Source organism: Purpureocillium lilacinum (genome assembly GCF_023168085.1).
Source record: "Purpureocillium lilacinum CBS 284.36 DNA, scaffold_2, whole genome shotgun sequence".
NCBI lineage: Eukaryota > Fungi > Ascomycota > Sordariomycetes > Hypocreales > Ophiocordycipitaceae > Purpureocillium > Purpureocillium lilacinum.
The window spans coordinates 3,249,802-3,276,740 of NW_027072112.1; the positions used below are offsets into that span (position 1 = coordinate 3,249,802).

General features: G+C 59.8%; 5 protein-coding genes across 5 annotated transcripts; 2 read left to right on the forward strand and 3 right to left on the reverse strand.

Annotated features, from left to right (window-relative positions):
* Positions 1-130: 130 nt before the first annotated feature.
* On the reverse strand, positions 131-2,620 carry PLICBS_002755 (uncharacterized protein; the record flags this gene model as incomplete). The annotated part of the gene is made up of 1 exon (XM_018322460.2): positions 131-2,620. The coding sequence occupies one exon, from the start codon at positions 2,618-2,620 to the stop codon at positions 131-133; it is 2,490 nt and encodes an 829-aa protein (XP_018179940.2).
* Positions 2,621-4,875: 2,255 nt separating this feature from the next.
* PLICBS_002756 (uncharacterized protein) lies at positions 4,876-5,454 on the forward strand (the record flags this gene model as incomplete). Its single annotated transcript, XM_065600080.1, has 2 exons — positions 4,876-5,320; positions 5,390-5,454. 2 exons carry the CDS (start codon positions 4,876-4,878, stop codon positions 5,452-5,454), a joined length of 510 nt encoding a protein of 169 aa, XP_065456152.1.
* A 1,286-nt stretch (positions 5,455-6,740) lies between these two features.
* On the reverse strand, positions 6,741-8,599 carry PLICBS_002757 (uncharacterized protein; the record flags this gene model as incomplete). Its single annotated transcript, XM_018322461.2, has 2 exons — positions 6,741-7,879; positions 8,140-8,599. The coding sequence occupies 2 exons, from the start codon at positions 8,597-8,599 to the stop codon at positions 6,741-6,743; spliced, it is 1,599 nt and encodes a 532-aa protein (XP_018179941.2).
* Positions 8,600-21,253: 12,654 nt separating this feature from the next.
* PLICBS_002758 (uncharacterized protein) lies at positions 21,254-22,481 on the forward strand (the record flags this gene model as incomplete). The annotated part of the gene is made up of 2 exons (XM_018322462.2): positions 21,254-21,365; positions 21,436-22,481. The coding sequence occupies 2 exons, from the start codon at positions 21,254-21,256 to the stop codon at positions 22,479-22,481; spliced, it is 1,158 nt and encodes a 385-aa protein (XP_018179942.1).
* A 1,071-nt stretch (positions 22,482-23,552) lies between these two features.
* PLICBS_002759 (DNA topoisomerase 1) lies at positions 23,553-26,691 on the reverse strand (the record flags this gene model as incomplete). The annotated part of the gene is made up of 6 exons (XM_018322463.1): positions 23,553-23,693; positions 23,751-24,200; positions 24,252-24,503; positions 24,558-26,186; positions 26,245-26,465; positions 26,637-26,691. The coding sequence occupies 6 exons, from the start codon at positions 26,689-26,691 to the stop codon at positions 23,553-23,555; spliced, it is 2,748 nt and encodes a 915-aa protein (XP_018179943.1).
* Positions 26,692-26,939: the final 248 nt, after the last annotated feature.

Below are 26,939 nucleotides of genomic sequence, written 5' to 3' on the forward strand. Positions count from 1 at the left end.
CGGTCTGTGCCCATTGTCAAAGACGCAAACCTAAGGCATCGCCGCCCGTGATTTCACGTGCAGTCAGCGTGGAATATCCTTTCATCTTTTCAAGTTCATTTCATCGCGCTGTGACCTGCATTCGTCCCATCTATGAAGTCAGTGCGCCGATGACGGTTCTAAACAGCGCCACGCAGCTCAACCGTTCACCCCTCATCGAGCGAATCGAGTAGCAAGGCACCAGGGCAACAGGCTGCCCCTCTTCCGCCGAGCCCTGGATCTCTTTCCAGGCGTCTGCAACGCATTCCAGATCCGCATACATCAGGTAGGGGTCCTCGGTCGTGAGTCCTGCGGCGTCCACGCCGATACCCGCCAGCGATCCCGCGCAGGCCTTGGCCATATCTTGCCTGACCCCGGCAAGGGTCGACACTTGTCCTGACCCCAGGGCCAGTATGGTGTAAATCACATACACACTCGCCGTCTGAACGATGGTGTGCCAGGCTCTCCACCCCTCTGCTCCAACTTCGGGGACGTGCACCATCTCCGCGCTGCCCTCTTCGATCTGCTTGAGTCCGACGTGCGCATGCCACTCGACATCAGATCCCCGTGGCAGGCTCTCAATCTCCACGCTGAACAGGGGCGGGATGCAAGTCTCCGGCTCGTTCTGCTGGCGCATTGTGAACACCGACCAGTCGGGTAGAGGCGTCTTGGAGCTTTGTCCCTCGCCGGCACCCAGCGACATGTATTGTGGGTTGAACTTCAAATCCCACAAGTCGGGACCGCCCTCGGTCTCTTCATCCTCATCCGGAGGTGCGTGGGCCAGTACCCATGCCTTGCCAGCAAGACCGGCCTTCCGCTCCATATCGTCCGCAGACGTTGATCGAGCAAAGTAGGCAACTGCGCTGGTCCAGTACTGGATCTTCAATTCTTGTCCGATCCTCCAGAGGTGCTGAAGAGAGAGCACGACCTGCAATTGTAGAGACGTATCCGACGGAGGCGGCAACGACATAGAGGCAGGCAAAAGGGGTATCTGCCCGGCAACGTAGACAGCTCTTATCCCCGTCGACTCAAGCTCAGAAGTGGCTGGTATGTCAATGGCCTGGCTGTAGGGTCCGATATTGGCGGGAGCCCAGTAGGACCGGGACTGGACGTGAAGTCCATCCCTTCCCCGGCCCACTCGAGCGTCAGGTACAGTGAGATACAACGCAATGCTGCGTCCTTCTGGCAGCAGACTGCCGCAGGATATCGTGATGCGTGACGGAGGGTTCGGCTTGACAAACAGCTTGCCATACTCGCCGTTTACCTTGGGGAAATCCGCCATGTTCCGAAGAATGATGACGGTGTTTGTGATTTGTGATGAATCCAGCGACTGCGAAGCCAAGAACTCTCTCACCCTGTCGACAACTAGCTTTGTCTCGCCCTGTATCGAGCCGTCCGCGGCACCGGCATCCGCCAAGAATGCCCGCTGGAGGAGCCCACAGTCGTGTTTGCGAATGGGGCCCAACCTGGCAAGTAATGTCGACCTTCCGGCAAGGTCCGATGCCATTGTCGTCCCTTGTTCTTGCGTTGGGGATGTGACATCTTCCAGCATACGTTGAAACTTGGCATCCATGAGCAGAGGTTCCTGGACAGCCCTGTTCGCGTCGTCTTCAGAGGGTTTGTTCTCAAGTTGTGCGCCCCGAAGTGCCAGCCAGCTCGAGCCGCCACCCTCGCGCACAATCCTCCTCCCATCCTCGGGCACCACGACCCTTCTCTTGAAGAGCTCGCGCGGGCCGTCGACCACAATGGTTTCGAACTCGCCCCCTTCGCCAAGTGCCGCCCCCTCCGCGGCGCCGAATTTCTTCAGCGCGGCCTTGACACGGGTCACTCCCTCGCTGCTCGTCACTCTTTCCCACAAGTGGTCCTCGTCCAGGCCCGCACTTGCCACCTTGACGATCCGCGCCTCGAGTCCCGCAGCCGCCATATCCCTGAGCAGCTGAGCCTCGTCGGCCGCCGGGGACGGCGACGGTAGCACAGGGTACTTCCACAGGTACGACAGCGGCACGAGGCCGAGCCGCAGGGCCACCGACTCGACCCGCGTGCGCTGGTAGGTGGACAGGATGGCGCCTGAGCACAGCGCGTTGGCCTCCGGATGGCGGGCCATGACGGCCCGGAGCAGAGGCACCATGGACTCTGTCTCGTCGAGCCCAGCGGTGGAGGCGGCGGCGGAGTCCCGAGAGCCGTCGTCACCAGCGACCCCGGATTCGCCCGCCGTCGCCGCAGAGTCGTAGTCGCGCTCGTGCCGCAGCGCGGTGCCGAGAATCTGCTGGCGGTACAGCGGGACGCCCGTGGCGGCGGCGTACAGGGGGATGACCTCGTGTCCGACCGTCTGGTACATGAAGCTGTTGAGATCCCGCTCGGCCTCGGGCCCGTGGCCCTGCAGCGGCGCCGGTGCGACGACCGGCTCAGCTGGGTCGACGACCTCGACGGCACGGGCTGCTGTGGCTGGCGAGTCGTCGTCGTCGTCGTCGTCGCCGCGGGCCGGGTAGAGGTTGGCCAGGGCGACTACGCGATGGCCATGGTGGATGCAGTGGAGCAGGCTGTAGAAGCTGTCCTTGCCGCCAGACACGAGCGCAATGACATTGAGGCGTTCTTGGGGCATCTCGTGCAGCGGCGGGTGCGCTTAGAGTGAGTTCATGGTCGGTGGGTGCTGAGTCGTGGACTTTGGTGATGGCAGCCATGCGCATCGAAGGTTGATTGCGCCGCTCGTTTTTTCTGGCGGTGGACCTCACGTGTGGGCCGAGCGGTCACCTGCAGCTGCATCCCGAAGTCATCATCATCCATCAACTTCACTTCCATCACCGCCACCGTCCAGCTGCGGCACGGCAAAGGCATATCGCCAATGCGACATCGTTCCATGCCCAAAGCTTGTGTCGCACGTGCAAGCGCAACCACGAAAGACTAGCGGGAGGGGTCGTGGTGGTGCATACGAGTACAAGCCATCGTGGACAGAGCACCGTCGGACGCTTCGCAACCCATCCTCGTCCCGCGGCTTGCTCTGAGAGCGGTATTACTCGCGCACCACGGTTCGTCGAGCCTCGTTTACCTCTCACCTTGCTCGCACGAGCAAAAGGCCCGCCGTCTCCAACCGCCACGGCTTGTCGTCGCGCCTCCAGCTGAGCAGCCGCCCCACGTGTTCAAGGGCCCGTACCTCATGGCCCTGAGCTCTCGGACGCGCCACTCGCCGAACCATCGACGGCACATCGAGTCAGTCACAAGTGGTCATATGCTCAGGTCGACCTGGCGCGCGCGGGAAGCCACGGCTTTACGGCCGTCACAATCTGCCACCGCCAGCCGCGCGTGGTGGTGCCCGCGAGATGAAGCTGAGCGCGCCAGTGCTCTCCTGCCGCCGCCCAAAACCTCTCAGCTCGCCTCAGTTCAGCCTCTGGATCGGCGTCGCGGGGTGCACGGCTGCGAGCGGCAATGCTCCTTGTCACTTTCGTACCTGTAGCTCATCATCAGTGACGTCCCGGCACTCATCCTCAGCTCCAGCTCCTAAAAAAAGGTCGACCTGAGTTTCCTCCTTCCCGTGGCATGACCCGATGCCGGCACCCGCGACGTGCGACCATCATATTTGCTCGGCAAGTCTTGAAACATGCGCCGCCGCCCCGGCTGCTCTCCGAAGCGACATTGCAGGCACCGTGGCCAGAGCTTCGGGCCCAGCCATGGCCACGCCCCCCCCCCTTCCCGTGATGGGTGTGGTTCGTTCGTTCGTTCTGGCTCAGTCACTCACACGGGCCAACCGGGGAGCATCCATGAAAGCTCCCACGCCCCGGCGGCCCGGGGCTCCGCTGATGTGATGCGCAGGTCAAGGATCGAGAGACGACAAATGGAAAAGGGCCCAGTGGTTTAATGAGCACAAACAGGTGGTGTCGGAACTTTGTCGCCACCTGAGCCGTCGCAGCCAAGACGACCTGCCTGCCACCATGTCCCCGGGAAACCCTTCACCAAGGCACAGCTCATACCGTGATTTGATGAAGCTCCATCGTCCGGTCCTCGTCACCGAATTATAGCCTCGTTGCTGAAATTTGGTCCCCTCTCCACCCCCCGGTCGGCGTCGGCCCTGGCCGCATTTCCATTGTTAGCACGCCCCGATTTTTCCTTCTTAATCTTGTTCAGAAGACGGCCAAGCTTCGGACCCCTTCTCCACCGGTACGGCCCTCTCCCTCGCGCGGCCGTTGCTCTCGCCATCTCGACGACTTTCTCAGCCCGGCCCAGGACCCCTAGACCCCTTCAGGAAAGCTAACCAGCGGGGACGCCACCTTTGTTTGCTCCCAGCGACCAAAGTGCGTACGTGCGTCGGGAGCATGGACTAAACGCCATGGGCGGGCCCCCCCTGCCGGCGCGGATGTCCTCGGTGCGCTTGCCGGCCCCGACTCAACCAGCCGTCCGAACTTGCCACTCCCACTCACCATCGAGATCTCATCAACGCAAATTTCGCCAGCAGAAGCACGGACCAGCCATGTCGGGCCCCGCAAGGACGGGATCCCCGAATCCTGCCGCCCCTCCCAGCATGGACTTTGGGCCTGTGCCTCTCTGTTGCTAGCCAGTGTGTCGATATGCACCGCGGCCCAGTCCTATGCCTCGGCGCCGTCCACCTTTATGCATAGCATTCGAGTGGCAGTCTCGCTCCACGATGAGTTGAGCTGGCATTGACAACATGGTCACGAGCATGAGCCTTCATGCCTCAGACTCTGGCATCTTGCGGCTACACCGCAATAGTCTGCTATATAATAGACGACCGAATCGTCTTATAGATGCCTCGTAGTCTCACACATCCAATACAATCTCATCCAGCTTGCAAAGTCTCATCCAACCTGCACTACACGCAACTACTACTTAAACACAAAACACACCATGAAGGCCACGATCGTTACTTTCGCTCTCCTCCAAGGGCTGGCCCTCGCTGCGCCCGGCAGGAAGCTGTCAAAGATCAAGTCCTACGTGTGGCCCGGCAAAGGAGACAATAGAGACGTGGATATATCGAAGCTCATAGACGACCCCGAAACTAAAGGCGCGACTGCAAACATGCTGGACTCCGAGCAGCAAGATGATATGCCATGGAAAATAGACGAGTACCAGCGGGACATTCTGGAGCCCGACTGTTTCCCGGACGGCAAGATACACCCCGACTGTGAGAAAGCATTCTTCGACTGCGGCAAGAACACTTTTGGTCCAGACTTCGGGAGATTGAAATACTTCTGCGAGAAGAAGTGGGAGTCGTTCCACTCGTGCATAGAGAAAACGTGTAGCGAACCAGGCTTTTGGGACGCAAATCCATATCATGCTCAATTGGAAAAGGGTATGTGAAGAACCGATCTCAGCATAAGTGGGTTATTTCAAGCTAATCATAACACAAAATGGACCACAGAAAGGAAAGAAAAGGAAACATCCTTAGACGATTGGGTTAAGGAAAAGCTAGACGAGGGTATGTAAAGAACTGATCTCAGCATAAGTCCATTATCCCAGGCTAATCATAATATAAAATGGACTACAGAAAGGGAAAACATAGAAATGTTCGAACATTACAAGAAGGAGAGAAAGATACAAATGGCTAAAGGTACATACCTACATAATTGGGTTAAGGAACTGCTTAAGGAAAGGCCGGACCTAACGGAAGGTAATATTCATCAATCTCTTAACAGAATAGGAGATAGTCGGGAAAACCATAATTAAATAGCAGATAGAAACAAAGTCTTTCATTATATAAAAGCCATATAGTCATACTTTTAAAAAAAAAATAGACACAAGCAGTAACAGAAGTGGTGTTTTCCTCACCCAATAATAGAGTAGCCAGACTACATGCAGACTACCAGAGGCAGCAAGACGTTGGTGGGAAAGGGTCCTGGCAGTGGTTCGGCACCTCACGCCAAGAACCTGGTTCCTGTTGTAGAATGTACGGAGCAGATATTCCAGAAACATTTGCCGGGGAGGAGGCGGCTTCCCGATGCAACCTTGGAATCACGGTTGATGGGGAAACATTGACCAGCCAAAGTGTCTCGAGGGTACATTGCTTGTTCCAAATGGTGATACTATTGAGCGTCGTGACTGTGACCAGCACCTAGTTGTCCTCGACTTGCCTCTCCCAGCAAAAACGAGGCCGGGTGCGAATAAGAAATAAATCGAGCGAAAACGCGAAACAGGGGACAGGACCGGCTGGCAGCAGAAGAAGCCGCAGCCAGACGGCCCGGGTCCATCCATCGTCCCAATGCAGTTCCGCCGGTACGGCGACCGCGTGCTGTGAATAATTACAACGAGTGTAAAGAAAACAAGTCGCCAAACAATTTTTTTTTGCCCCTTCGACTTCCCACCGAGTCTGCGAAACAATCGATAAACGAACCCACCATGCACGCCGTGATTCCCAGCCTCCTCCCGATTCCCTAGACTCTGAAAGCTTGAGTTGTCGTCATGATGCAGTGCCAAAGCAAAACAGAGGCTCCTTTCCTCCCAATGTTCAGCTGACCAAAGAGCTGCGCTTCAAGTTTGATACAAGAATCGGAGAATGATGTAAATGCAAAGTCATAATCGCTTGTTGTGCGCAAATGATTTTTAGCCGCCGCTCGTCTAACCAAGGTGCCGTCGCAACCTTGGGAGGGAACAGTCCCAAGTACCCTATTTGCCAACCCGCACCGTGGTAGCGGTGTTGGCGTTGAAAGTGAAGGTCGTAACAGTGTCGTACTTGCTTCGAAGTGCGTCTGAACCGTTGGTGAAGGAAGGGAAGCCTAGTCGGAACGCTTCCGCTTCTTCTTCCCTTGCTCACTGCCCTCTTCCGAGGACAGCTCGCTCGCACTACCAGGCACCTCGGAGGCGATTTGGAAGAGGACCTTGCCGTAGTTTGCGTAGTCATCCACACCAGATGCGGCCACCATGGCGGCGTTGTACGGAGCGGCTTCCCCATTCTCGATGAGGTTCATGACAATGGCGCCACCGGCGTGCGTCCGAGCGTGCTGAGCCAGGTTGTCGCTGCGAGAAAACTTCTTGCCGCACTCGTTGCACTCGAAGGGCTTCTCCTGGGTGTGCAGAGACCGATAGTGTCGCTTCAGGTGCTCCTGACGGCGGAAACGACGGTTGCAGAGGTCGCAGACAAACGTCTTGGAGGGGTCCTCGGTGAGAGACTGCTTCCGGCCACGGCGGTTGGTCGGGGCCGGAACAGGCGCGGGGGTCGACTCAGAGCCTGAGCTGCCGCCCGAGTCAGAGGCGTCGGAATCGGTCTTATCCGAGACCTGCTGCGCGCTGCCTGTCTGGACATCACTAGCGGCTGAGTTCATTGTGGGCTCGACGGTGCGGGTCTCCTTGTCGTTGCTCTTCTTCTGGCGCTTGTCCTGGTGGGTGTCCTCGCTGGAGTCGACGCTTGAGGGAGGGCTAGGCAGAGAGGGGAAGGAGAACGAGTCGTTCTCGTCAAAGCCGAAGTCTTCGTCGCTGATGAAGCTGCCGTGGCCCAAGGAAACGACCGAGGAGCCGGTACAAGCTCGCGGGCGGTTGACGTCGACAGGATTGCGCTCGCCGAGATTGACGAGATTGCCAAAATCAGACTCGGAGTCAAGATCCGACAGATCCTCGAAGGCAGGCAGGTCGTGGGGAATCGTTGGGCTGAAGTCAAACGCCGGTTGGGACAAGTGCTGCTCACCCTTGGGCTCGTCTCCAAAGGCGGTGAGCTTGAACTCGGGTGCTAGGGTAGGGTTGGAGGAGCCGGAGGACACAGTCAGGTTGCGGGGGTCGCAGAAGTCGACGTCGTGCTCCGACGCGATTGATCGCGCGTACGGCGTGGGTGACGGCGACAGCGACGGACAAGACGCTGTGGACAGGTCACTTGCGGTGCCGTTAAGCGAGGGGACGTTGACGGGTTGAGATTGGATGTACACTGGCCGAAACTGGTTAGTGACCAGCCCCGCTTATCAGATAGGCACAATGCAACAATAAGCGATAGTGACAGCCGTGGTTTGAGCCCTGAACAAGCCGCCACTGCCAACGACCGACTTCTTCCCGGGCACGGGAGCAGGATGCGGCTTGCGTTGGCACTAGGTCTTGCGGGTTTTTTTGGGTCGTTGGGCTCGTCTCATTGTGTTCGACGAAATCGTGGGGAAGGGGCGCTGCAGGCGCAAGGAACGGGCTTCCACTTACCAGGTGTCATCGGCGGCGAACCACTGCTAGACCAGTCCAGCACGAGATTCTCAACAGGCTCCAGGCCGGCCTTGATGCCAGCCAGGCCGTCGAGACCAGAGAACATGGGGTTCATCGGCGTCTGCAGCACGTCACAGCTCTTGGGGCTGCCAATAGCACTGCCCGAAGTGGACAGCGGCGGCGTGGACGGGAAGTATGGGTTGTCGTTGAACTCCGTCTCGAGCATGATGGCGGGCTTGTGGTGGACGAGCGAAGGCGAGCCCATCGAAGGCATGACTGAGGGGCCGTTGCTCAGAAGGGTCGGGGGATGCGAGCAGGACGAGGAGCCGGGTCGCGAGTAGATTGGTGTGGACGGCAGCGTGGGCACGGCTGGGTACATGGCGTGGCCCTTGGTGTTGTCGTGTTTGAAATAGAAGGAAGGAGCCTGAGCCACTGCTTGAGGCATGACAGTGGTGTCCATGGCTGTGGGCGGTCGTTCCAAGTCTTGACCACGACGATGCGTGTTAGTCACTGCCTCGAGATCCCAGACCGGATGGAGAAAGTCGCTTCTCACCTTGTCAGTGGCGGGTCGTGCAAGCGTCGGTAATGTTCGTATTTTCTTTCGTTTCGCAGGCGTCTCTCGATGGTAGGATTAGGCGTTGGTATTTTATGTAGTGTACAGACTGGCTCGCGGGGCGAGTTTTGGGTGTTCTGGTGGGCAGGTGGCCAAATGACGGTGTGTTTTGGTTCTCGATTCCTTAAGCAAGGAGCGGACGACAGTCTCTCGGACGAGTGAAGGACTGCCAGGGAATTATGGCTCGACAGTGGTTGTGGCGGTGTTGTACATGGACGACAAGACGCACACTCTGGTAGATGTTCTGCACGAAGGGACAGGACAGGCCAGAGGCAATGGTGATGTCGTTGGGGGGGGCGCAAAGGAAGGGCCGGAATTTCTCGAAGCAAGGACGAGGAATTCCAAGGGTTAAAGAAGATCGAGTCACTGGAGGGAAAAGAAGAAAGAACCGAGACGGCAATAATAAAAGACAACAAGATCAAAAGAGCACCAGATCCGACCAGGTTGCCGATCGAGTGGTGGTGAAGGGGTCCGTGGTGGCATAAGTAGAAGACGAGGCCCGAGATCAACGCCCAGACCAGGACCATCGAAAAGAAGGCCGACAGCGATAGGCATGACCCAAGTGGGAACCTCTCAAGTCGCCTCCACGCCTGTCTCACTCGACCAGACCAGGATGGCCAGAGCGGGCCCGAGCAAGGGTCCGTCGCGGCGGCCGGGGCGGCACAGTCGACCTGTCTGCGTCTGTCTTCGTCGCCGTCCTTTGGGACGCCCACACCTCCCAGATCCCTGTCTGGGCCGAAGTGCGTGCGTGCGTGGGTGCGTGCCCTCCACCTCTGGGCGTGCGTCGAGGTGCGCGTGCGCGTAGTGGAGGGTGGTGGTGGTAGTAGTAGTGGTAGTCGTCGTCCGTAGCCGCACCGCACCGCAGTGGTGGCGAGGCAAGGTGTGGGCGACGGGTGGATTGCGGATGGCGGACGGTGGTGGGTGGGTGGTGGTCGGGTGGGTGGAGGGTCGTGGAGGCAGTGGACACTCCACTGGCACCAGCCAGACCGCGCGCGCGGGAGAGAGAGAGGCAGGCCCGGCGCAAACACCTCGTATGAGAGCGCTCGCTCGCTCGTCGGCGGCGCGGTGGATGGCGGGGATTGGGCAGACGGCGCAGATGGATGGACGAGTTCGGCCAGGATTGGGCAAGCCTGGGAAATGTGATGGATTGCTGGCGCTGGCGGCGGTGGTCAGTGGTGACCCTGCAGGCCCTGCCTGCCCTGCCTGTCCTGCTTGCCTGCCTGCCATGGCTGCCCTGCTAGCGACCGACGGGTACCTGGCGGACCAACGCGGGTGACCGGGCAGGCCTCGTCGAAAGTCGTCAATGGCTGATGACGGCCGCCTCGAGGGCTCCATCGAGGTTCCCCTCCACAGTTCAGCGGTCCCCGTCCAAGCCGTCCGCCCCCGGCTCCCTCTCGACCCAGTCATGGTCGAGCCAGTCGAGCCAGCGAGCGGCCCAAGCCCGGAGGGGCCACACGGGTGAGTGCGAGGGGACTGGCTCGACGGGGTCAATGGGGGTGCCGTCACCGGTGGGTGTCCTGAGTGCCTGAGCGGACCACCAGCACCATGGCGCAGCCACTGGAGCCACCCTCTCGATTCATGAGGTGATGGTGAGTTGCAAGTGGGCGTGGGGATGAGCTTCTAATTCGGGACCAGACCAGCCAGCGCAACGCAGCGCAGCGCAGCACACTCTCGCACCCCCGGCTGCGCACGACAAGCTTGCGGACAGTTGGACTCTTGTCATGCGCTGCGCCGTCGGCTGCCCACGCAAAGGCGCTTGAAGGCGCACCCAAGTCGCGACTCGAGATGTATTGTGCCTCAGCACAACCTCACAAATTTCCCACGAGGTAGCGGGCAGCAGTCTCTTTCTTGGGCGAGGGACCGCGCGTGAGGGGGAGCTGCCCGCGCGGCACAAGGTAGGGACGAAGTAGATGTACAAGTACCCAACTTACAGCCGGGAACCCTCGTACCGCGGGGCGGCACCTTGGTCGCGAACCTTGTTTCTCATCTCGCTGCGGTACAGCACCGGACGAGCACGCATTGCAGCTCGAGTCGTTGGCAGGATGGCTGGCAACTTGGAGGAAGGCAGGCTTGCCAAATGCTCGCCGTCGAGCGCGCGTGCCTCGTCAATGGCCTGACTGGATGACTCGACGATAACTGGCTGGCTGCGCTGCGTGCCTGCCTGCTTGGGAGCGCCTGCGCCCACCGCGACCATGCCATGGACGCATCGCCGCCTGCCATTTGCTGGCGCCGCCGTCCAATGCATGCACTTGCATGCACATTGACTGCGTGCATGCACCGGCTTGTGTGTGCCTGGAGTGCGCGGAGAGGGACAGCAAGGTAGCGCCCCCCTCCCATCCATCCACCAGTCGCGACACAAAAAGCACGAGTCGGCGGCCTCTTGCTTGCGCTCTGGCGTGCCTGGTTCAGCCCGTCTCCACCACCGCTGGAGCCAGTGGTTGTGCATCCGCGCGTCTCTTTTTCCTCTTTTCGAACGCGGGCGCCTGGGTCTGGGGCACACTTGCACGCGCACAGAGTCGCGTCACAATACCGTGCATAACCCTGCATGGCCATAGGCCCGCCACATCAATGGCTCAGACCGCCTAGCGTGCACAAGAGCGCCAGCCCGCTCTGGCTTCCTCAATGGAACGGAACTCCTTGCCTCTGGTGCGATCGTCACGCCGACGTGCTCGCGGCTGTGCGCACACAGCCCTTGGGCCTGCCCGTCTCTGTCACACCAGCCGCCGCTCAACCAATGCAAGGCACATGCAGGCGATGGCGCCGTGTCGTATGCACGAGTATGCGCGCTCGGAGCCGCTGTGCGGTGCTGTGCGCGGCGCCCCGTTGGCCTGGCTTGTGCGGACTGCATGATTATCCTCGTCCGACGCTTCCATCAGACTCGTCGATGTGGCTCATGACCTCATCACGCTGACACCTACGGGCGTTCGTCACATCGTAGGGCCTCAATTCAGAGCAGCGGTTGGCCAACAGCGGCGCGTGCTTGCAAAGCGCCGTCTGTTGCACACAGGCCACGGCGAGTCAATTGCAATCGAGAAGCCGCCATGCCGCCCGCGACTTGCCCCGGCTCGGCTCCGCTGGCGACCAACTGGCATCGCGGAACGGGAAGCAAGCTGGCAGAAGGGACGAGACGATATCTCGTCATGGTGGATTTGGTGGATTCCGGGCCCAGTGACATGCCACCCGCCCGCCGCCTTGTGGGAGACGGCGACCAGCAACGGGGCCGATCTGCGCACTAACACGCTATCTACCAAGTTAGTATCGACAAGTAAAGCGGGATTTCGTAGTGGGCGAGTGCGAAAAGTGCGTGCGCGCTTTGCGTCGTCATGGCCCTTGTTTCATAGACGAAGACAAAGCCCACACACGGCCATGCTACGCAACTATCCCCATGGTCCCCATCCACCCGACGGCGGCTCTGGCATCTGGCGACTTTGGGCTTGCAGCCTGCATGACGCTGGGCGCCTCGATTTCTCGTTTTCGCGGTGGGCCGCACGGCTGGTGGTGGTGCTTCCGCAAAGCAATACGAGACACACCAGAAAAACCCCGGGTGCACCCCCCTCCAAAAGTCTGACGACGAGAGGCACAGCATCCAGCGAGCGAGCGAGCCGCTTCGTGTTCAAGACGACGCCTCTGGGTTGTGCAACAAACGGCCCACGGGTGTGGGTGCCACTAGCCCGCCAACCCGCTCCTCCGGGACAGCCTCAACTCGTCAGCTAGCGCTGGGTGAGATGGCTGCTCACGCCCATGCTTGCGCTCCTCGGATGCTCCACATAGCTAGTATGCTCTTGTGAAGCATGAGTGCCCGTCTTGCGTCTCGGTGGGCGGTGGCTTCACCAAACGCCTTGGCCATGCCCGTTGTCGACGCCGCCTGGCCCGCAGCCCGAAAGCACGGAGCCTTTTGCTTGGCCCACGGCCGGCCGGGGCGCATGAGAATCTCTTTCCGCCGGCCCGCCCCCAAGGAAAAGCGGACGGCGAGCCGTGTCGAGGCCCGTTTCACCATCCCAGATGACAGCGGGACGGGAACGAGTCAAGGCAGCACGATAGCTCTCGACATTGGACGAAGACCAAGGCCACGCTCGGCCACTGCAATCCACTCGCCTCAGCCGTTGCGCTGCGGACGATTCATGGTCTTCGTACGAGTAGTACGAAGTACATATCTCTCCGTCGCGATAGGCAGAGCAAGGGAGTTGAAGCCAACGCAGCTTGGCTGGGCAAGGACAGGATCGCTCTGGAAGCGACCCGTTGCAGGTTCGCCATCCATATGCAGTCAACCATCCTTGCCATCCTTGTAGCGGTGGCAATGCTGGACACACCCTGCGCGGGCGCGCCCCGCGCTCGAAAACTGGTTATACCTGGAATCCTTCGCCACCAGCGGCGGGTTTGCACGATGGTTTGCTCGCATAGTACAGTACTGTAGCAGCTTCGGGCCAGTACACGAAAGCATCTGGTCTTGCGGCAATGCTCGCCTGGCACGGTGTATGGATGCTCGCCTAGAACTTGGACCACGCCACGGCTCGACTCGACTCGCGCAACCGATCACACACGTTTGCTTGGCTCGTCGATATCACCGCCTGCACTTGCCATGCCCGCCTACCGAGGAGCAGTTGGGTGTGGTACATCTGCATCCGTGGAGAAGGCTTTCGGGAATTGTGGCGGCCATCCGCGCGCGCTCTCGCTGCAGGTACGGCCCAAGATGGGAAGGGCAGGAACCGATGGGCGAGGGTGCACTGGAAGACTCGACACCGAGCTGTGGATTCGGGCGGGTTCTGCGGCTTCACGACCCGAGCGAGGCCGTTGGGTGGCGTGGCATGCCATGGCCATGAAGTGGACAGATATGCGCAAAGGCCCAAACTTCAGATGAGGATAACTGCACCGAACTGGGCCAGGATGCTAGCACAACCTTGGAAGCCACTTATGCCACAGGCTGAACCTGCGGCTGTAGTCCCATTGGCCCGTTGGAGGGCTGCTCAACCTGAAACCTTAGCGCTGCATAAAAATGTCGACGGTGCATTTGGCCGTTGGAGCGCAATGCATCAAAGCCCGAGGCGTGCTGGCGGGCTGGCGCTGATGAGCTACGCGGCGCCCACTTGGTTCACGACCTGTCGGGCGCTGTGCACCGAGGGCCAGCGGGTTCCTGGTTGGCGAGATGGGCGGGATGGACGATGGGCAAACACCACCGCCAGTTGGGGCATGCAGTGGCGGGTTGCGCGGGGCGCGTCCCGGGGCTGGACTGGACAACGGGCTTGGAAGCGCAGCAGCCGGCCAGGCCTGCACCAACTGTGCAGCGCTGTAGGCCCTCGCCATGGGTGCATGGACCCATGGATGTCACTCGTCCAGGCCGTGGCCGTCCACAAACAGGCCCATGCGACGTGCATATCGGTTCCTGCACCTCGATTTGTACCTGCAGGAGCGCCCAAGCAACCACGCATCCGTCACATCCATCGCCTCCGCGACGCTCCTGTCGCATGCTCGCTTTCCTCTCCACTTTTCTCGACCGAGGCGTGGAGAAGGGCACACGGCGGGTTGGCGCGCGCACAAGATTGCCTGTGACTGTGGCAATGGATGGAAATGGCTCACGCTGGCAACAGACCCAGAAGGACGCACGCCGCCTGCACAACCGCTCTCCGCAATCGACGGCCGTCTAGCTCGAAGAGGAAGTTGCAACTGTCATCCAGCAGAGAACTGAGCCTGAGCTAACAGCTCGATGGCGTCCGCGAAGCTTGCAAGCATGCGCACGCCTGCACGCCTTCGCCTGCGCCAACGCCTGCTGCTGTCGCATCCGCAAACCACGACAGCAAACCGCGGCGGGCATCTGCAATGCAGAGATGCTACGTACGACGCCCACGACTGTCCATGTTGGGCGTGCCATGCGACGGGCGATCATCACCGCCAGGCGTCGATGCCCAGCCGTCTGCAACCGCGCATCCCGACTGCCCGTGCTGTACTTTTACGTGCAGGTGAGGCAGGGTGATATCACAATACTATCACAATGCAGAGCTGCCAATCCGCACTCGCTGCTCGTCCATCACCGACTGCATCTGCGAAGGACCTGCCAGGCACGAGGCATTCCGTGCGAAGGAGCAGGAACGCCCACACGGAGCAACCCGCCCAAAGGAAGCAGCGCAGGTCTGCAGCGTCTCTTGGCACACCATGCCGGTTTGCTTGTCCTGTCTCAAGCGGTGAGCCGGCAATTGGGGCCACGTCAATGCAATTATCACACGGTGAATGATGTGATACTATGCCCTTTCCACGTGTGCCGGACGCCATCGCTGGGCGGGCTGGCCCATGGCACGGCCGGGCATGAAGACGGTGTGCAGATCTCTATGTTGCATGAGCATGGGCACCTGCACGAGTTCCCTGCCTGTACAAGTATGGCGCTTTCTGCATTCGCACAAATGTTGCATATGGACATGGGCCGGCATCCCTGTGCGCCTCGAACCTTGCACGGCCAAGGTGGTCTGCTCGCTGCCCTGACGTCGAGCAGGAGGCGCAGCCATCCGCGCCGCCCCGCGGGAGGGTGATGGGAGATGCTTCGACGGGTCGACCGGGACGGACCATGGACTCGAATCCGCTGGACCGGCGGGATGTGCAAGGGTCTCGCCCGGGGTCGTCCCACGCTCGTTGCGTGGAATTCTCATCCGTACGAGGGGATTGACGGAGCAGGTACCTACGTATGTGCGTGGTACTCATCGTCTCAATGGGTGGGTTCGCCGCCGCCCGCGCTGCAGAGTCAGCGACGAGGTACGTGTACAGACCCGAGTAGATGTACATAATACTCCGTACGAACCGCCTGCTCCTCAACGTTGTTGCACCATCTGTCGCTGATGCAGGAACCAACGCTCTTTCACTGGCCCGGCGGCGACGGGGCTGCGGATATGAGCGCTCGTATGCAACTACGTCGCGCTCGTACGAGGCTCCTTCGCGTGCGTAGTCCGGTGATTTGTTTCCCGTCGAATCAGTGACAGCCCTGTTGCCTGACCTTTTCGTACTGCAGTAAGGCATTTCATGCCGTACGAAATACCTTACGTCGTGCCTTCCATCTGCCCCCGACGTCCTCAGGTACAGTACAGTACCGTACCATACTGTAGGTACGCCACCTCAGCGGGTGTCGCTCTGCATTTGCTCCAGACGGGGCATAAACCCCAATCAGGCAAGGCGCGGGCACCGTCTGGCAGGTAAGCTCGTCCCTCGTGCCTGACTTGCCGCTCATTTCGGCGCCCGTGCGTGCGTGCCTCTTTCCTGCGCAGATGGCAGCCTGCCTGCCACCACTCTGTTCCTGGATCCGGGCCCCACCTCCCGACCTTCACAGGCCACCTCCGCTGCGACGCTACGGCTTTTCCTCATCTCATTGTCGGGTGCAGCCCATCACTGCCGACAGACGCCAGCAGTATTTGGATGGACAGCTCGAGACACCCCGAAAGAATGGCGGCGCGGCAGTGTCGCAAGCATCCCCGAACGACACAGGCACAGCTCGGCGCTCTTCCATGTCTCGGCTCCCCCTCCGCGGTGCTCCTCACCAGCGGCTGAAACAGCCAGGCGTGCGAGCCATGAGGCTTGAGGCTTGGGTCTTGAGGAACCGAGTCCGCCGCCTCGGTGCGGCTTCCTCGGCGGCGAATCAAGGCGCGGGAGGCGCTTGAAGGTCTCATCCCGCCCGCGACGCAGCAGCCACCCCATGGCAAGCAAGCCCGTCTGTTGGTCCAAGCTTCGGGTTCGTGCTGCCTCTTGCCAGGTCGACCCCTCGTTCGCTTTCCACTTTGCTGATGTCGGGGAACCGGCAGCTCACCCTTCCCAACCCCAGCGGCATCGGGACGAGCCCGCTAGCCCACAGTGACGAGACCCAACAGGCAACCGCGCCGCCGTTGAACACCCTTCGACCCTTCGCCGCGCTAGGCGCTAGTGCTCGCCTGCTCCCACATCTGCACCATCCCGGACTCTGCACCAGCCGGCCACGGCCAAATAGCTAGCGCGCTGCTAGCCCAGTTGAAGGCTGGCTGCTCGCCACCGACACTGCGGTTGGGCCGCCCCTGCTGGGAGGTGATCGCTTTCGACGGACTGCAGAGGACCAGGGTTGGCTTGGCCTCTCCGCGGCCAACGACGCTGTTGCGACGACACGCCCAAGCACATCACCGACAGTCCGGGTCGTAATTATCCGGAGCCAGTAGCATCACCCAGCCGAGAAAGCCAGCCCACCCAATGGCACCTCCGTCATAACGGAACTGTCACGGAAAGGGTCTCGAATGCCCAGGTGCCGAGGTAGGAAGCATGTGCTTCGGTTGCATGGCATGGCATGGCATGGCACGGCAAGATGAGGGATGCCCAGGAACAGCCACGAGGATCCGAGTGCTTACGACCTCAGGCGTCGGTCATGCCATGCATCGCCGACTGTAGACGAATTGGGCGTGTCGGCAACTCGTCTTACTCGGGTTCACCAGCCCGCTCGAGAGCATTGGCTTATCTCATGGTCAAAGCAACAGGCGTCAGATGAGCAGGCATGACCCCGGAGGCACAGCAAGCTCGCAGCGCGCACTCTTCGCCACTCGACCGTCTGCGAACCTGTTTGAATCCCAGGTCCAGCGCCCCCAGTGGCGGCAAGATCAGACAAACTGGATCCGCTTGGACATGGGTCAGCTAACGGCCCGGATGCGCAGCCGTGTGGCCAGGGCAGCCCATGAATAATGATCCCCGGCCGAACAGGGGTTGAAATGACCCCGGCCTTGCTCGCCTTGGCTCGATCCCCGGATTTCCTGACCAGCACACCTTCGACTGCAAATTGCGGCGTGGGTCCGGTCAAGTTTTGGCATGATTCTGGAAGATCCCAGAGACGAGTGCGGTTTCCTTAATTTGCGCACATGCTGTCCGGCGCATGTGCCGTCTTGCATTCTGAAGCAGATGCCTTGGTTCCAGCGCTGCTTGGGCCGCCCTCCTCGACAAGTTTGCTGGCAGGAGTTGGCCAAGGCGAAAATTTTCCCTCGCAACGCCGCCGTCCTATGTTCGGGTCCTCACGGCGGTCCAGCCTGTCACGCCCGCCGATGGCATACGTACTTAGCCTCGGGCTCTGCCACGCCTACGACCGACTTGCTGGTGCGCTTTCCTGAGGTCTAGTCCGCTTCCGTGGGAGGCCACGACGATGACCAGGGCATCCCCCAGACTAGCGCAGGTACTATCTCGACTGGGGCCAATTAAGGCCGGTCAGGTCCCAAGCCTTGCGGGCTTCTCGAAGGTCTTGAGGTTGAACGCTATCGCACCTACCCACCGTCAACGGCCGCGCGACGGTGACAGCCTCCGCCGCCGTAGTGATGATCGAAGCAGTCACGCAAGATGGTGCACTCAAGGGCACACCCCCACGTTGACACGAGCCTGCGCGGCCATGGGTTTGACGATCTTCTCCGGGCCCAAGAAGTTCCACCCGTTCATCCAAAGTCGGGGGGGCGTGGACCCTGAGGGGTTGACAAATCGGCAACACATCCTATTTCGAACGCCGGCCGACTCCGTTGGCGAATGCCTTTGTTGCTAGTTGCCCAACTACATGCACATGCTGGAGCAACGGCAGTGGCAAACGCAATTCAAGCCCAGTACACAGCCAGCGCCAGGTCTGGGTGCGGCAGAGCTTCCATGTTAGAGGACTTTTCCGATTCGACCGTTGCTGGCAACGAGTATCACCGCTGTTCAAGACACAATCCGCGGACATGGCCATGGTCGTGTCTGCGAGAAATTGCTACTGATGTGATGGGCCTGGCATGTTGTCTTTGCTGGGCCAGTTTCGCTGGCATCCCGCATGAGATTGCTTCTTCAACATCGAAGGTATCAGTTGAGTGAAATGCAGTTGAAAACCTTCAACGTGTTCCCGCTATCATGACGAAGCTGACACAGCCGGAACAGGACCCTTGACATCTCATGAAGACCGTGCTTTTGGTGGAACAGAGTCTCCGGACCTCTTCGGGGTCCATCGACTCAATGTCTAGGACATGAAGCGTGATGGCCCTGGGCCCAATCCAACCTAGGGGTGTTGCACTGCCCGGGCTTTGGAACAGCCCCGATGTTGGTGCAGCCGTCTCGCGGATTGTGAAGACGCCAAGCGGCATCATAGCTCACACTATGGCCCAGCTCGCACCAACGTCACGGATGTTTTGACACGGAGTGCCGCGTCGGGAAACCTCAGAGAGGGCACAGCATGCCATACCGAGCCCACTGAAGGGCTCTCAGCGAGGCCGAGTTGCGTTGGACTTTAGCCTCGCCCAAGGAGAGTCGGGCGATCTGGGCCAGGGGCGCATGGATCTGTCAATCTCGCATCGCCAAAGCTGTTGGCGGATCTCGCTGCACACGCAATGCACATGCGCCCAAGCGGGCGCGTGGCCATTGACATTGGGTAGACAGAACCGATTGACTGCCTTGGCCTCAGTGTTTCTCTCTGTGCGGCTGGGTCCGGCATCTCTCCCCCACCTCAGCTTCCTTTTTCTGTTTTCGCGGGGTGTCTTCTCCATCAGAAGAAGCACTGCGGCCGCAGGCGTGATGTGAGGGACCAAACCCGGGCAAGGGCCCGAGCGCGTTGCCGCCGGCGGGCGTTTGACAATGACTTACGTTTGTCTCGTGCCCGTCCCGCAACATGGCTGCTCCGTGTCCTGCGGACGTAGGCGACATGTCATGAGCGCGGCTGGGCGGCGTACTGCCGCGCCGCGCCACGCCACGGGGCAGGGTCTTGTGGCGGCGGCACGCAAAAGGAAGAGGGTGAGACAGGTCGTGAAGTCTCTGCAAGCTGCAAGGCTCAGACGTGGGAAACTCTCCGAGGGCGTCGGGCTTGCCATGGGCTCCTCGTGCGCCCGCTCCATCGGGGACGGCGCAGGCGGGGAAGACGAGATGGACTCGGGGGACCGTTTAGCCCCTCGGCAGAGGGAGGGGCTGTGACGCGAGGGAGTCGCGGCTAGCTGCAGTGCGCATGGCGCTCTGTGCGATCTTCGAGTAACGTGCCGTGGGTGCCGTGGGTATTGAGAGCCCGTGCATGCGCGCGCTGCAGCCGAGCGTCTTCCGGTTCGGGCCAGCAACCAGTTGTGCTCTGCTCGCACCGAGAGACATCGCCCGCCCCGATGCCTTTGCCGCAGAGGTCACGAATGTGCTTCTTCGGATGCATCGTCGGGTAAAACAAGGGCGGGACGGGGACGCGCGGTCACCATGATGCCGCAATGGCCATGGCGCCAAGCGATGTATGAGCTATAATTACGAGTGTGTTTTGTTGGTCGCGGCGGTGGTGAGGGAGTTTGAGACCAGGCGTTGGTTGACTCTGGGCGATCAAGCCGGAGCCGATTGCCGTCGGCGCGGATTAAGTCGCTCGTCACGCAGGACGTACGGAGTATGAAGTGCACGCTACTCCGTAGTGATGCGCCATAATAGTGGTGGTGGCTCATGCTTTGTGTAATTGCCGTCTTTCCGCATTGATGGATCAAGTCGGTGCACTTCAAGGTAATGTGCTGTGCTGTGTCGGCAGTCGATGCCGAGATCACAACCAGCGTGTGTGGAATGGGAGCGCGACGCCCGCTAGTTGGGGAAACTGGCAAAACGTCGACATTGAATATGTGCCTGACGGGCCTGCGCCTAGAAAATACCACGCTTATCAGCACATGCAATACCAGAACCTGCGCTTCGCCCGTATATCTGAAAACGTATACAGGCACCGCTTCCTACGTCGTCCATATGAGCGCTGCGAGATTCCGGGGTGGACTGGGGGGGTCAAGAATCGAAACGAGCAACAGCACCCGGGTGCAGGGTAGGCTAGATGCGACTCCGGCGGCGCTTCGGTGAGAGCCCCGGTGGCGGGCCAGCGAGAGCGCCGGGGCGGGCGGCCCCACTCCCAGCCACCCGCAAAGTCTCCAGCCATTTTCAGGCCCCACGAGGCCCGGCCGCAGCAGCGGCAGCTACAGCGCCTCCGTCGGGCCTCAACGGCCAAGAAAAGGCTCCCCAAGCTACCCTACCTGATACGAAGCGCCCAGGCTCCAGCCTCTCGTCTTTTTTTCTTTTCTTTCTTTCTTGCCGTGTACACAGCGGCCCCCCCAGTCGGAAAAAAAATATTGGAACAGATCCCTGACCAGCGTCGTTGTCGTCGTGGCACATGCGATGCTTGTCTGGTACTGGCTGTGACCCTGCCCAATGCCCATGCCGGCCCTCCCGCCCATGCCAACCCAAGAGCTCCTCCCACTTTGATGACGACGAGGCCAAGGGCCCCCCTCCTCCTCCTCTTCCGTGGCTGGGCTGACCGCGGGTCCTTGATATACGTTGCGTGCGGTAGCTGCACGCACCTTGCCCGTTTCTCCCCTCCGCTCTCATACCACCGCCGTCACCTCAAGCTCTTTTCCTGGAAGTCCTCCCCAAAGAAGCGTATAACCGCTAGGACAAGACGTCTGGACTCATCGCACCGGGCTTCGTTTATCCCTACTTGGCGTTGCTAGCAGCCCTCTCGACTCCCTTCCCTTTCCTCCTCCCCCTTTGCATCACAACCCGCACAGCACGGCGGCCATGAGGATCCCGTGCAGATCCGCCTTTGCGGCGGCTTCGGCAGCGGTCGCCGCCCTTCTCCTCTTCGACACGGCCGCGGCGCAGACGTGGAGCCAGTGCAACCCGCTCAACAGTAAGACAAAAGACTCCCTTTGGGGCTCCCCTTTCCTGCAGCGCCGCTGACATGCCTTGCCCTTCCGCAGCCCAATGTCCGCCCAACACGGCCCTCGGCATGACGGTCAACGTCGACTTCCGCAAGGGCGGCGTCAACTCGTTCGCCGCGTCCGGGTCGCCCAAGTACGACTCGGACGGCGTGGCGTTTACCGTCGCGCGCGGTGGCGACGCCCCGCAGCTCAACTCGCTCTTCTACATCATGTTTGGGCGCGTCGACGTGGTGATGAAGGCGGCGCCCGGCGCGGGCATCGTCTCCTCCCTCGTGCTCGAGTCGGACGACCTCGACGAGATCGACATTGAGTGGCTCGGCTCCAACCCGGACGAGATGCAGAGCAACTACTTCGGCAAGGGCAAGACCACGTCGGACAACCGCGGCAGGTTCCACGCCGTGCAGGGCACCCAGACGCGCTGGGTCAAGTACTCGGTCGTGTGGACAAAGGACAGCATCGTCTGGCTCGTCGACGACAAGGCCCTGCGCGAGCTCAAGCAGTCCGACGCGGAGCCCGGCCAGTACCCGCAGACGCCCATGCGCATCAAGTTCGGCGCCTGGGCGGGCGGCGACCCGGCCTTCAACGCGCCCGGCACCGTCAAGTGGGCGCGCGGCCCGACCGACTACTCCAAGGGGCCTTTCTCCATGCGCGTGCAGACCATCAAGATCGCCGACTACTCCACGGGCAAGCAGTACCGCTACAAGGACCAGACGGGGTCGTGGGAGAGCATCGAGGCCATCGGCGGCTCCATCAACAGCAACGCCGACGGGAAGAACGCCCCGAGCGTCACCGCCACGCCCACCGCGGGCGGCGCCCCGGCCGCCACGACGTTTGCGACCGTCCCCGTCGGCGGCATCGGCCGCGACGGCAGCTCCGCCACCAGGACCCAGACCGGCTGGCCCTGGGTCGCCGGCGCGAGCCCCACGGGCGGCACCATCCCCAGCGGCTGGTACATGACGCCCGAGGGCAAAATCATGCGCAGCAACACGGGCTCGGCCCCGGCCGGCGGGCGCCCTACCTTGGTGCTGGCCGTCGTGGGCTCGCTGGCTGCGGGCGCCCTGAGCCTCCTCCAGCGGCTGTATTAAGCTTGCTGTTTACGACACGGCAATGGCGAGAGCGCGTGCCCTCGTCAATATCTGCGATGATTATTTATATATATATATACATGGCCCCGACTCGTCCACATGGAAAGGACCGAGAACGGGGCACACAGAAAGGAGTTTCACCCGCCAACTACCTTGTACACTTGGGGGGACGGGGGAACATCATTACACGCATACAACTTGCATGACAGACACGGGACAGGCGGAGAGCGTTTTTTAACTGGCACATTTTTGGCATCACAATGGCGCACGGCAGCATCATGGGATTTGCTTTCATCTTACCCCGGAGGGCATATGGCAACATGGCATATTGACAACGGAAGTCATTTCAGACAGTGGAACTGGATATAGAACGGTGCGAGCCGCACCCGCAGGTGCGGGCGGCATGGCAAGGCAAAGACAAACTGTAAAACATACTTATATATACGGTATTAATACTTTGCGCCAAACGCAACATGGCCTGCAACAAGTCTGGCAAGCCTCACGCCTCACGCCTCTCCTTACACCCGCGTTGACAAGGACAATACGTTAAACTTTAAAGCGTGCAACTTTCTAGATTTCTTCTTTTCTAAAATAAAAACCTCAGTACACTCCCCCCCACCTGCGTTGTGCCCCCCTTCCGGCAAGCCGAGCTTGGCCGTCGAAGCCCCTGCAGCCGTAACTGCCGACCCAGATGTAGCTTGAATCCCGTAGTATAAGAATACACCTGCGTCTAAGTTAGCGGCATTGACTGCCTGCTGCCCTCCTGCCCAGATAACTGATCGCGTCTACCGCCTGCCCGCAAATAAGCCTCTTGCTCCGTTTTCGCCACGTGCCCAAGTTCGCCGTGTCCATGCCCCCACCGTATAGCCATAGCATGGCGTCCGGTGCCCCTGTCTTCGAGATATATTGTTTTATTATATCTCAGATCTCTTTTGAGTACTGATATGTAAGAATGCTCAAGCGTAAGAATGACAATGGAAGAACCGAAAGATAACAGAAGCTAAGCAAGCCGGGCAAAGCCACCCGGTCACATAAGAATTGCAAAGGAGAGACTGGACGTGCCAAGTCGCCTTAGAATTCCCAGTCGTCCGTGTCCTCCACAGACTTGATGGCCCAGCGGAACTTGTCGCGAAGGGTCTTGGAGAAGAACTTCTCAATGGGCACATCAAACTTCTTTGAGAAGACAACGGTAAGACGCGGATCGATGTAGTTCTGTCGCAGGTTGGATTAGCATAATCACTAGCTTGGGCACTGGGCGGGGAAGCTCACGATCTTGGAAGTGCCGAGGGCAACCTCCTTGTTGCCGTCGCGGTCCTCGGCTTGCGTCTCCAGGGTCTTGATGCGCTCATCGAGCTTCCCGATGGCAGCGATGAACTTCTCGACCGTGGGACCGCGGCCTTCGGCCTCGACCTTCTTGGTCTTGTTCTCCTTCTTGAACTTTTGTTCGAGCTCCTTTACCGCGTGGAGGCGTTCCTTCAACTCCTTCTCGGGCATTGGCTTCTCCTTGTTCGCTTTGAGCTTCTCGTTCTCCTTCTCGAACTTCTTGGTGATCTTCGTCCGTTGCTCCTCGACGAGGAACTGCTGGTGCTCCTTGATCCATTCCTCGTCGAGGTCTTCGTCGAGTTCGAACCAGGCCGCGCCCTTCTTCTTCTTCTGAGTCGGATCGATGTCAAGAATCATCTTCTTCGTCCGCCACTTCTGGTACCGAAGGCCCTTGATCTAGGATATGTCAGTGGAATGTCGGCTTCTGCAAATTGATCTCCGGCTTACCCTATCGCCGAGCTTCTGCATCTGCTGCTCATGGCCGGCGCCAACGGTCCTCTTGTGGTTGCAAAGAATGGCAACCTTGCGATTGCAGTCGTTGTACAGCTTCACCTTCTCGGCCACGCTGCCCTTAGAGCGAGGGTCTTTGTGCAGGCTCTTGAGCAGCTCCGACATGGTGAAGGAGGCGTTGTAAGTACGGAATACCTTGGCAGTCAGGCCGGGCATGCAGCTGTTGAGGTGCTTGTTCAGCTGAGTAGTCTGTGAAATCTGTCAGCATTAAATTTTCGAGATCCTGGCTGCGTCTCTCCTTACGGTCAACCGATCAAAGAGATCATCTCCATCCCTCTTGGGAGCCTTCTTGAACAGCTTCAGATTCTTGAAGACCTGCAGCTCGACTTCGGCACTCTCGTTGTAGCGAATACTGTCCTTGCCCAGAAAGTCAAATGTGACAGTGTTGGGGGGCTCAAGAGTGACGTGCTCGTATTTCAACGAACAGCATCCCACTGTGTCTGCCTCATTCTCCGTGTCCTTCTCGTTGCCGGCTCTGAGAGCGAGCTTGTCGATGAGGTACATGGCGGTGGCTCTCTGGCGGTCAGCCATGATCTCACTCTTCAGATCCCGCGTGTAGTCTTTCCGAATCTTATCAATGTGCTTCTTCAACTCTCTGGCCTTTTCGAACTTCTTGTAGTCGCTCTGGCCCTTGACATCACTGGCGGCGCCAAGCATCACATACTTATAGGCGCCATTGATGTTCTCCTGCCACATCGCAAGCCAAGTCGCCTTCTGATCGTGCTGAACGGCCTTCCACTTGTGCCCCGCCGGTGGTTCGGGGATCTTGGCCTTCTTGCCGATGTTGATGGTGATCTGCTCTGGCATGACGCGGGTCTTGACGCGGCCGGTCTTGGGATGCTCGCCGCGACCACGGAAGAGACTGGGCGGTTCCACCCTGAAGTTGCCGACCTTTTGTTTCCTGCCGTCCCACATGCAGTACATGTAGGGAGCCTCAAGGGCGTCCTTCTTGGCCTTGGCGGCTTCCTTCTCTTCCTTGGACAAGTTCTTCGTCTTGCTGGCCTCGGTCTTGGCCGACCAGTAGTCGTAGATCTTAGAGAAGTCACACTTGTCAAGGCTCTTGATGTCGACCTTGTTGCCCTGGGCGTCCGTAGCACCATACTTCTTGATGTACTCGGCGAAGTCTGTGAAGAAGTTTTTGCGGAAAACGGGGTTATCAAGGTGATGAGATGAAGCCGGGGTCATCATCGCCACCCAGAACATGGCCACCTCCTCAGCCTCCTTGCTGAGGTTGACGGGCTTACCGTCGTACAACAGCTTGACGTTCTTGGGGAGCGGCTCGTACTCTGGCGCGAAGAGGACGCCGTTGTGCTCAAGAGTCTGCCACTTGATGGAGTCGTCCTCGGGTTTGGGGGCGTTCCACCACGCATACTCCTCTTCGGCATCGCTCTCCTCTTTGGGCTTGGCCTTCTTCCCGTCCTTTGCGGGCGGCCCGGGCTTGCCCTTCTTGGCGGGCGTTACCGTCTTCGACTTTGCTTTCTTGGAAATGGGGGCGTCAGAATCTGACTCTTCCTTCTTGACGCCGTTTGACTTCCTCTTTGCAGGGGCCCCGTTGGACTGACGGCGCTTTTGCGTGGCCGACTTCGAGAGAGGCTCGTCGTCCGACTCGTCCTTCGTCGGTTTTTTGGGGGTTGGCTTTTGCACTTTTGCCTCTTTGGCGCGGATGGCCTTGGCTTGCAACTCCGCCTTCTTCTCGATGGCGGCCTTTTTGTTGGCAAGCCTCTGGCCCAAGGGTACATCGTCATCGTCAGAAGACTCGGGAAGTGCCGTCTCATCGTACGAAGGGGGCATCTTTCTGGCTCGCCCCTTGCTTATCGGTTCATCATCGGAGTCCGATTCTGCAGGCTTGCTGGTGGGTTTGGGACGCTTGGCCTAGGAAAACAAGGTAAGTCCACGGTCTTGCGACTTTGCTGCCAAGGAGCAGGCGTACCAAAGGTTCTCCATCACTATCGGAATTGTCTCGGTAGTTGACTTTAGAGATGGACGACCGAGATTTGCGCTTGTTTGCACCATTGACGGACGGCGCGTCGACGTCCATGCTGTCCTCGACAGGCCCGTTGTGCAGGGACAGGCCAACCATGGTGGCCTTGCCGTTGGGTAGAGCACGATCCATGGCTTTGTCCTCGGAACGCGAGATGATCGATGAGGAGACTGAGAGCAGTTGAGGAAAAACTTGTCAGCGAGAAAGGCTTTTAATTGCGCAAGTTGGGCGGATGCGAGAAACCAGGTGGCGGCCGTCAGACCAACTGCGGCTGGGGGCGCAACGCGACTCTCCAGAAAACACGAAGAGGAGCACACGCATCGGGGAAAAGGGCAACTCACGGCGTCCGTTGGGCCTCGCGAGAGGCGCATCATCGTCGGAGCTGTCGTACGCCATGTTTACGACTCGTGGGTGGCGCGATTCGGCGGCTGTCGTCGTTGGTGATCGCTGACTGGGATTAAACAGTTGACGTCGCACACGACCCAGTGTAGTGTAAGAGGTGCGTTGCGTGAGAGGGAAACAGAGGTAGAGGGGGCGCAGAGCGTGATGCGGAAGAGAAAATGTGGCTAACCCACCCCTCAACGCCCAGCGAAGGTGATGAGGGAGAGAAATCGTCGGTCCCGCGCGAGAAGCCTTGAAGGATT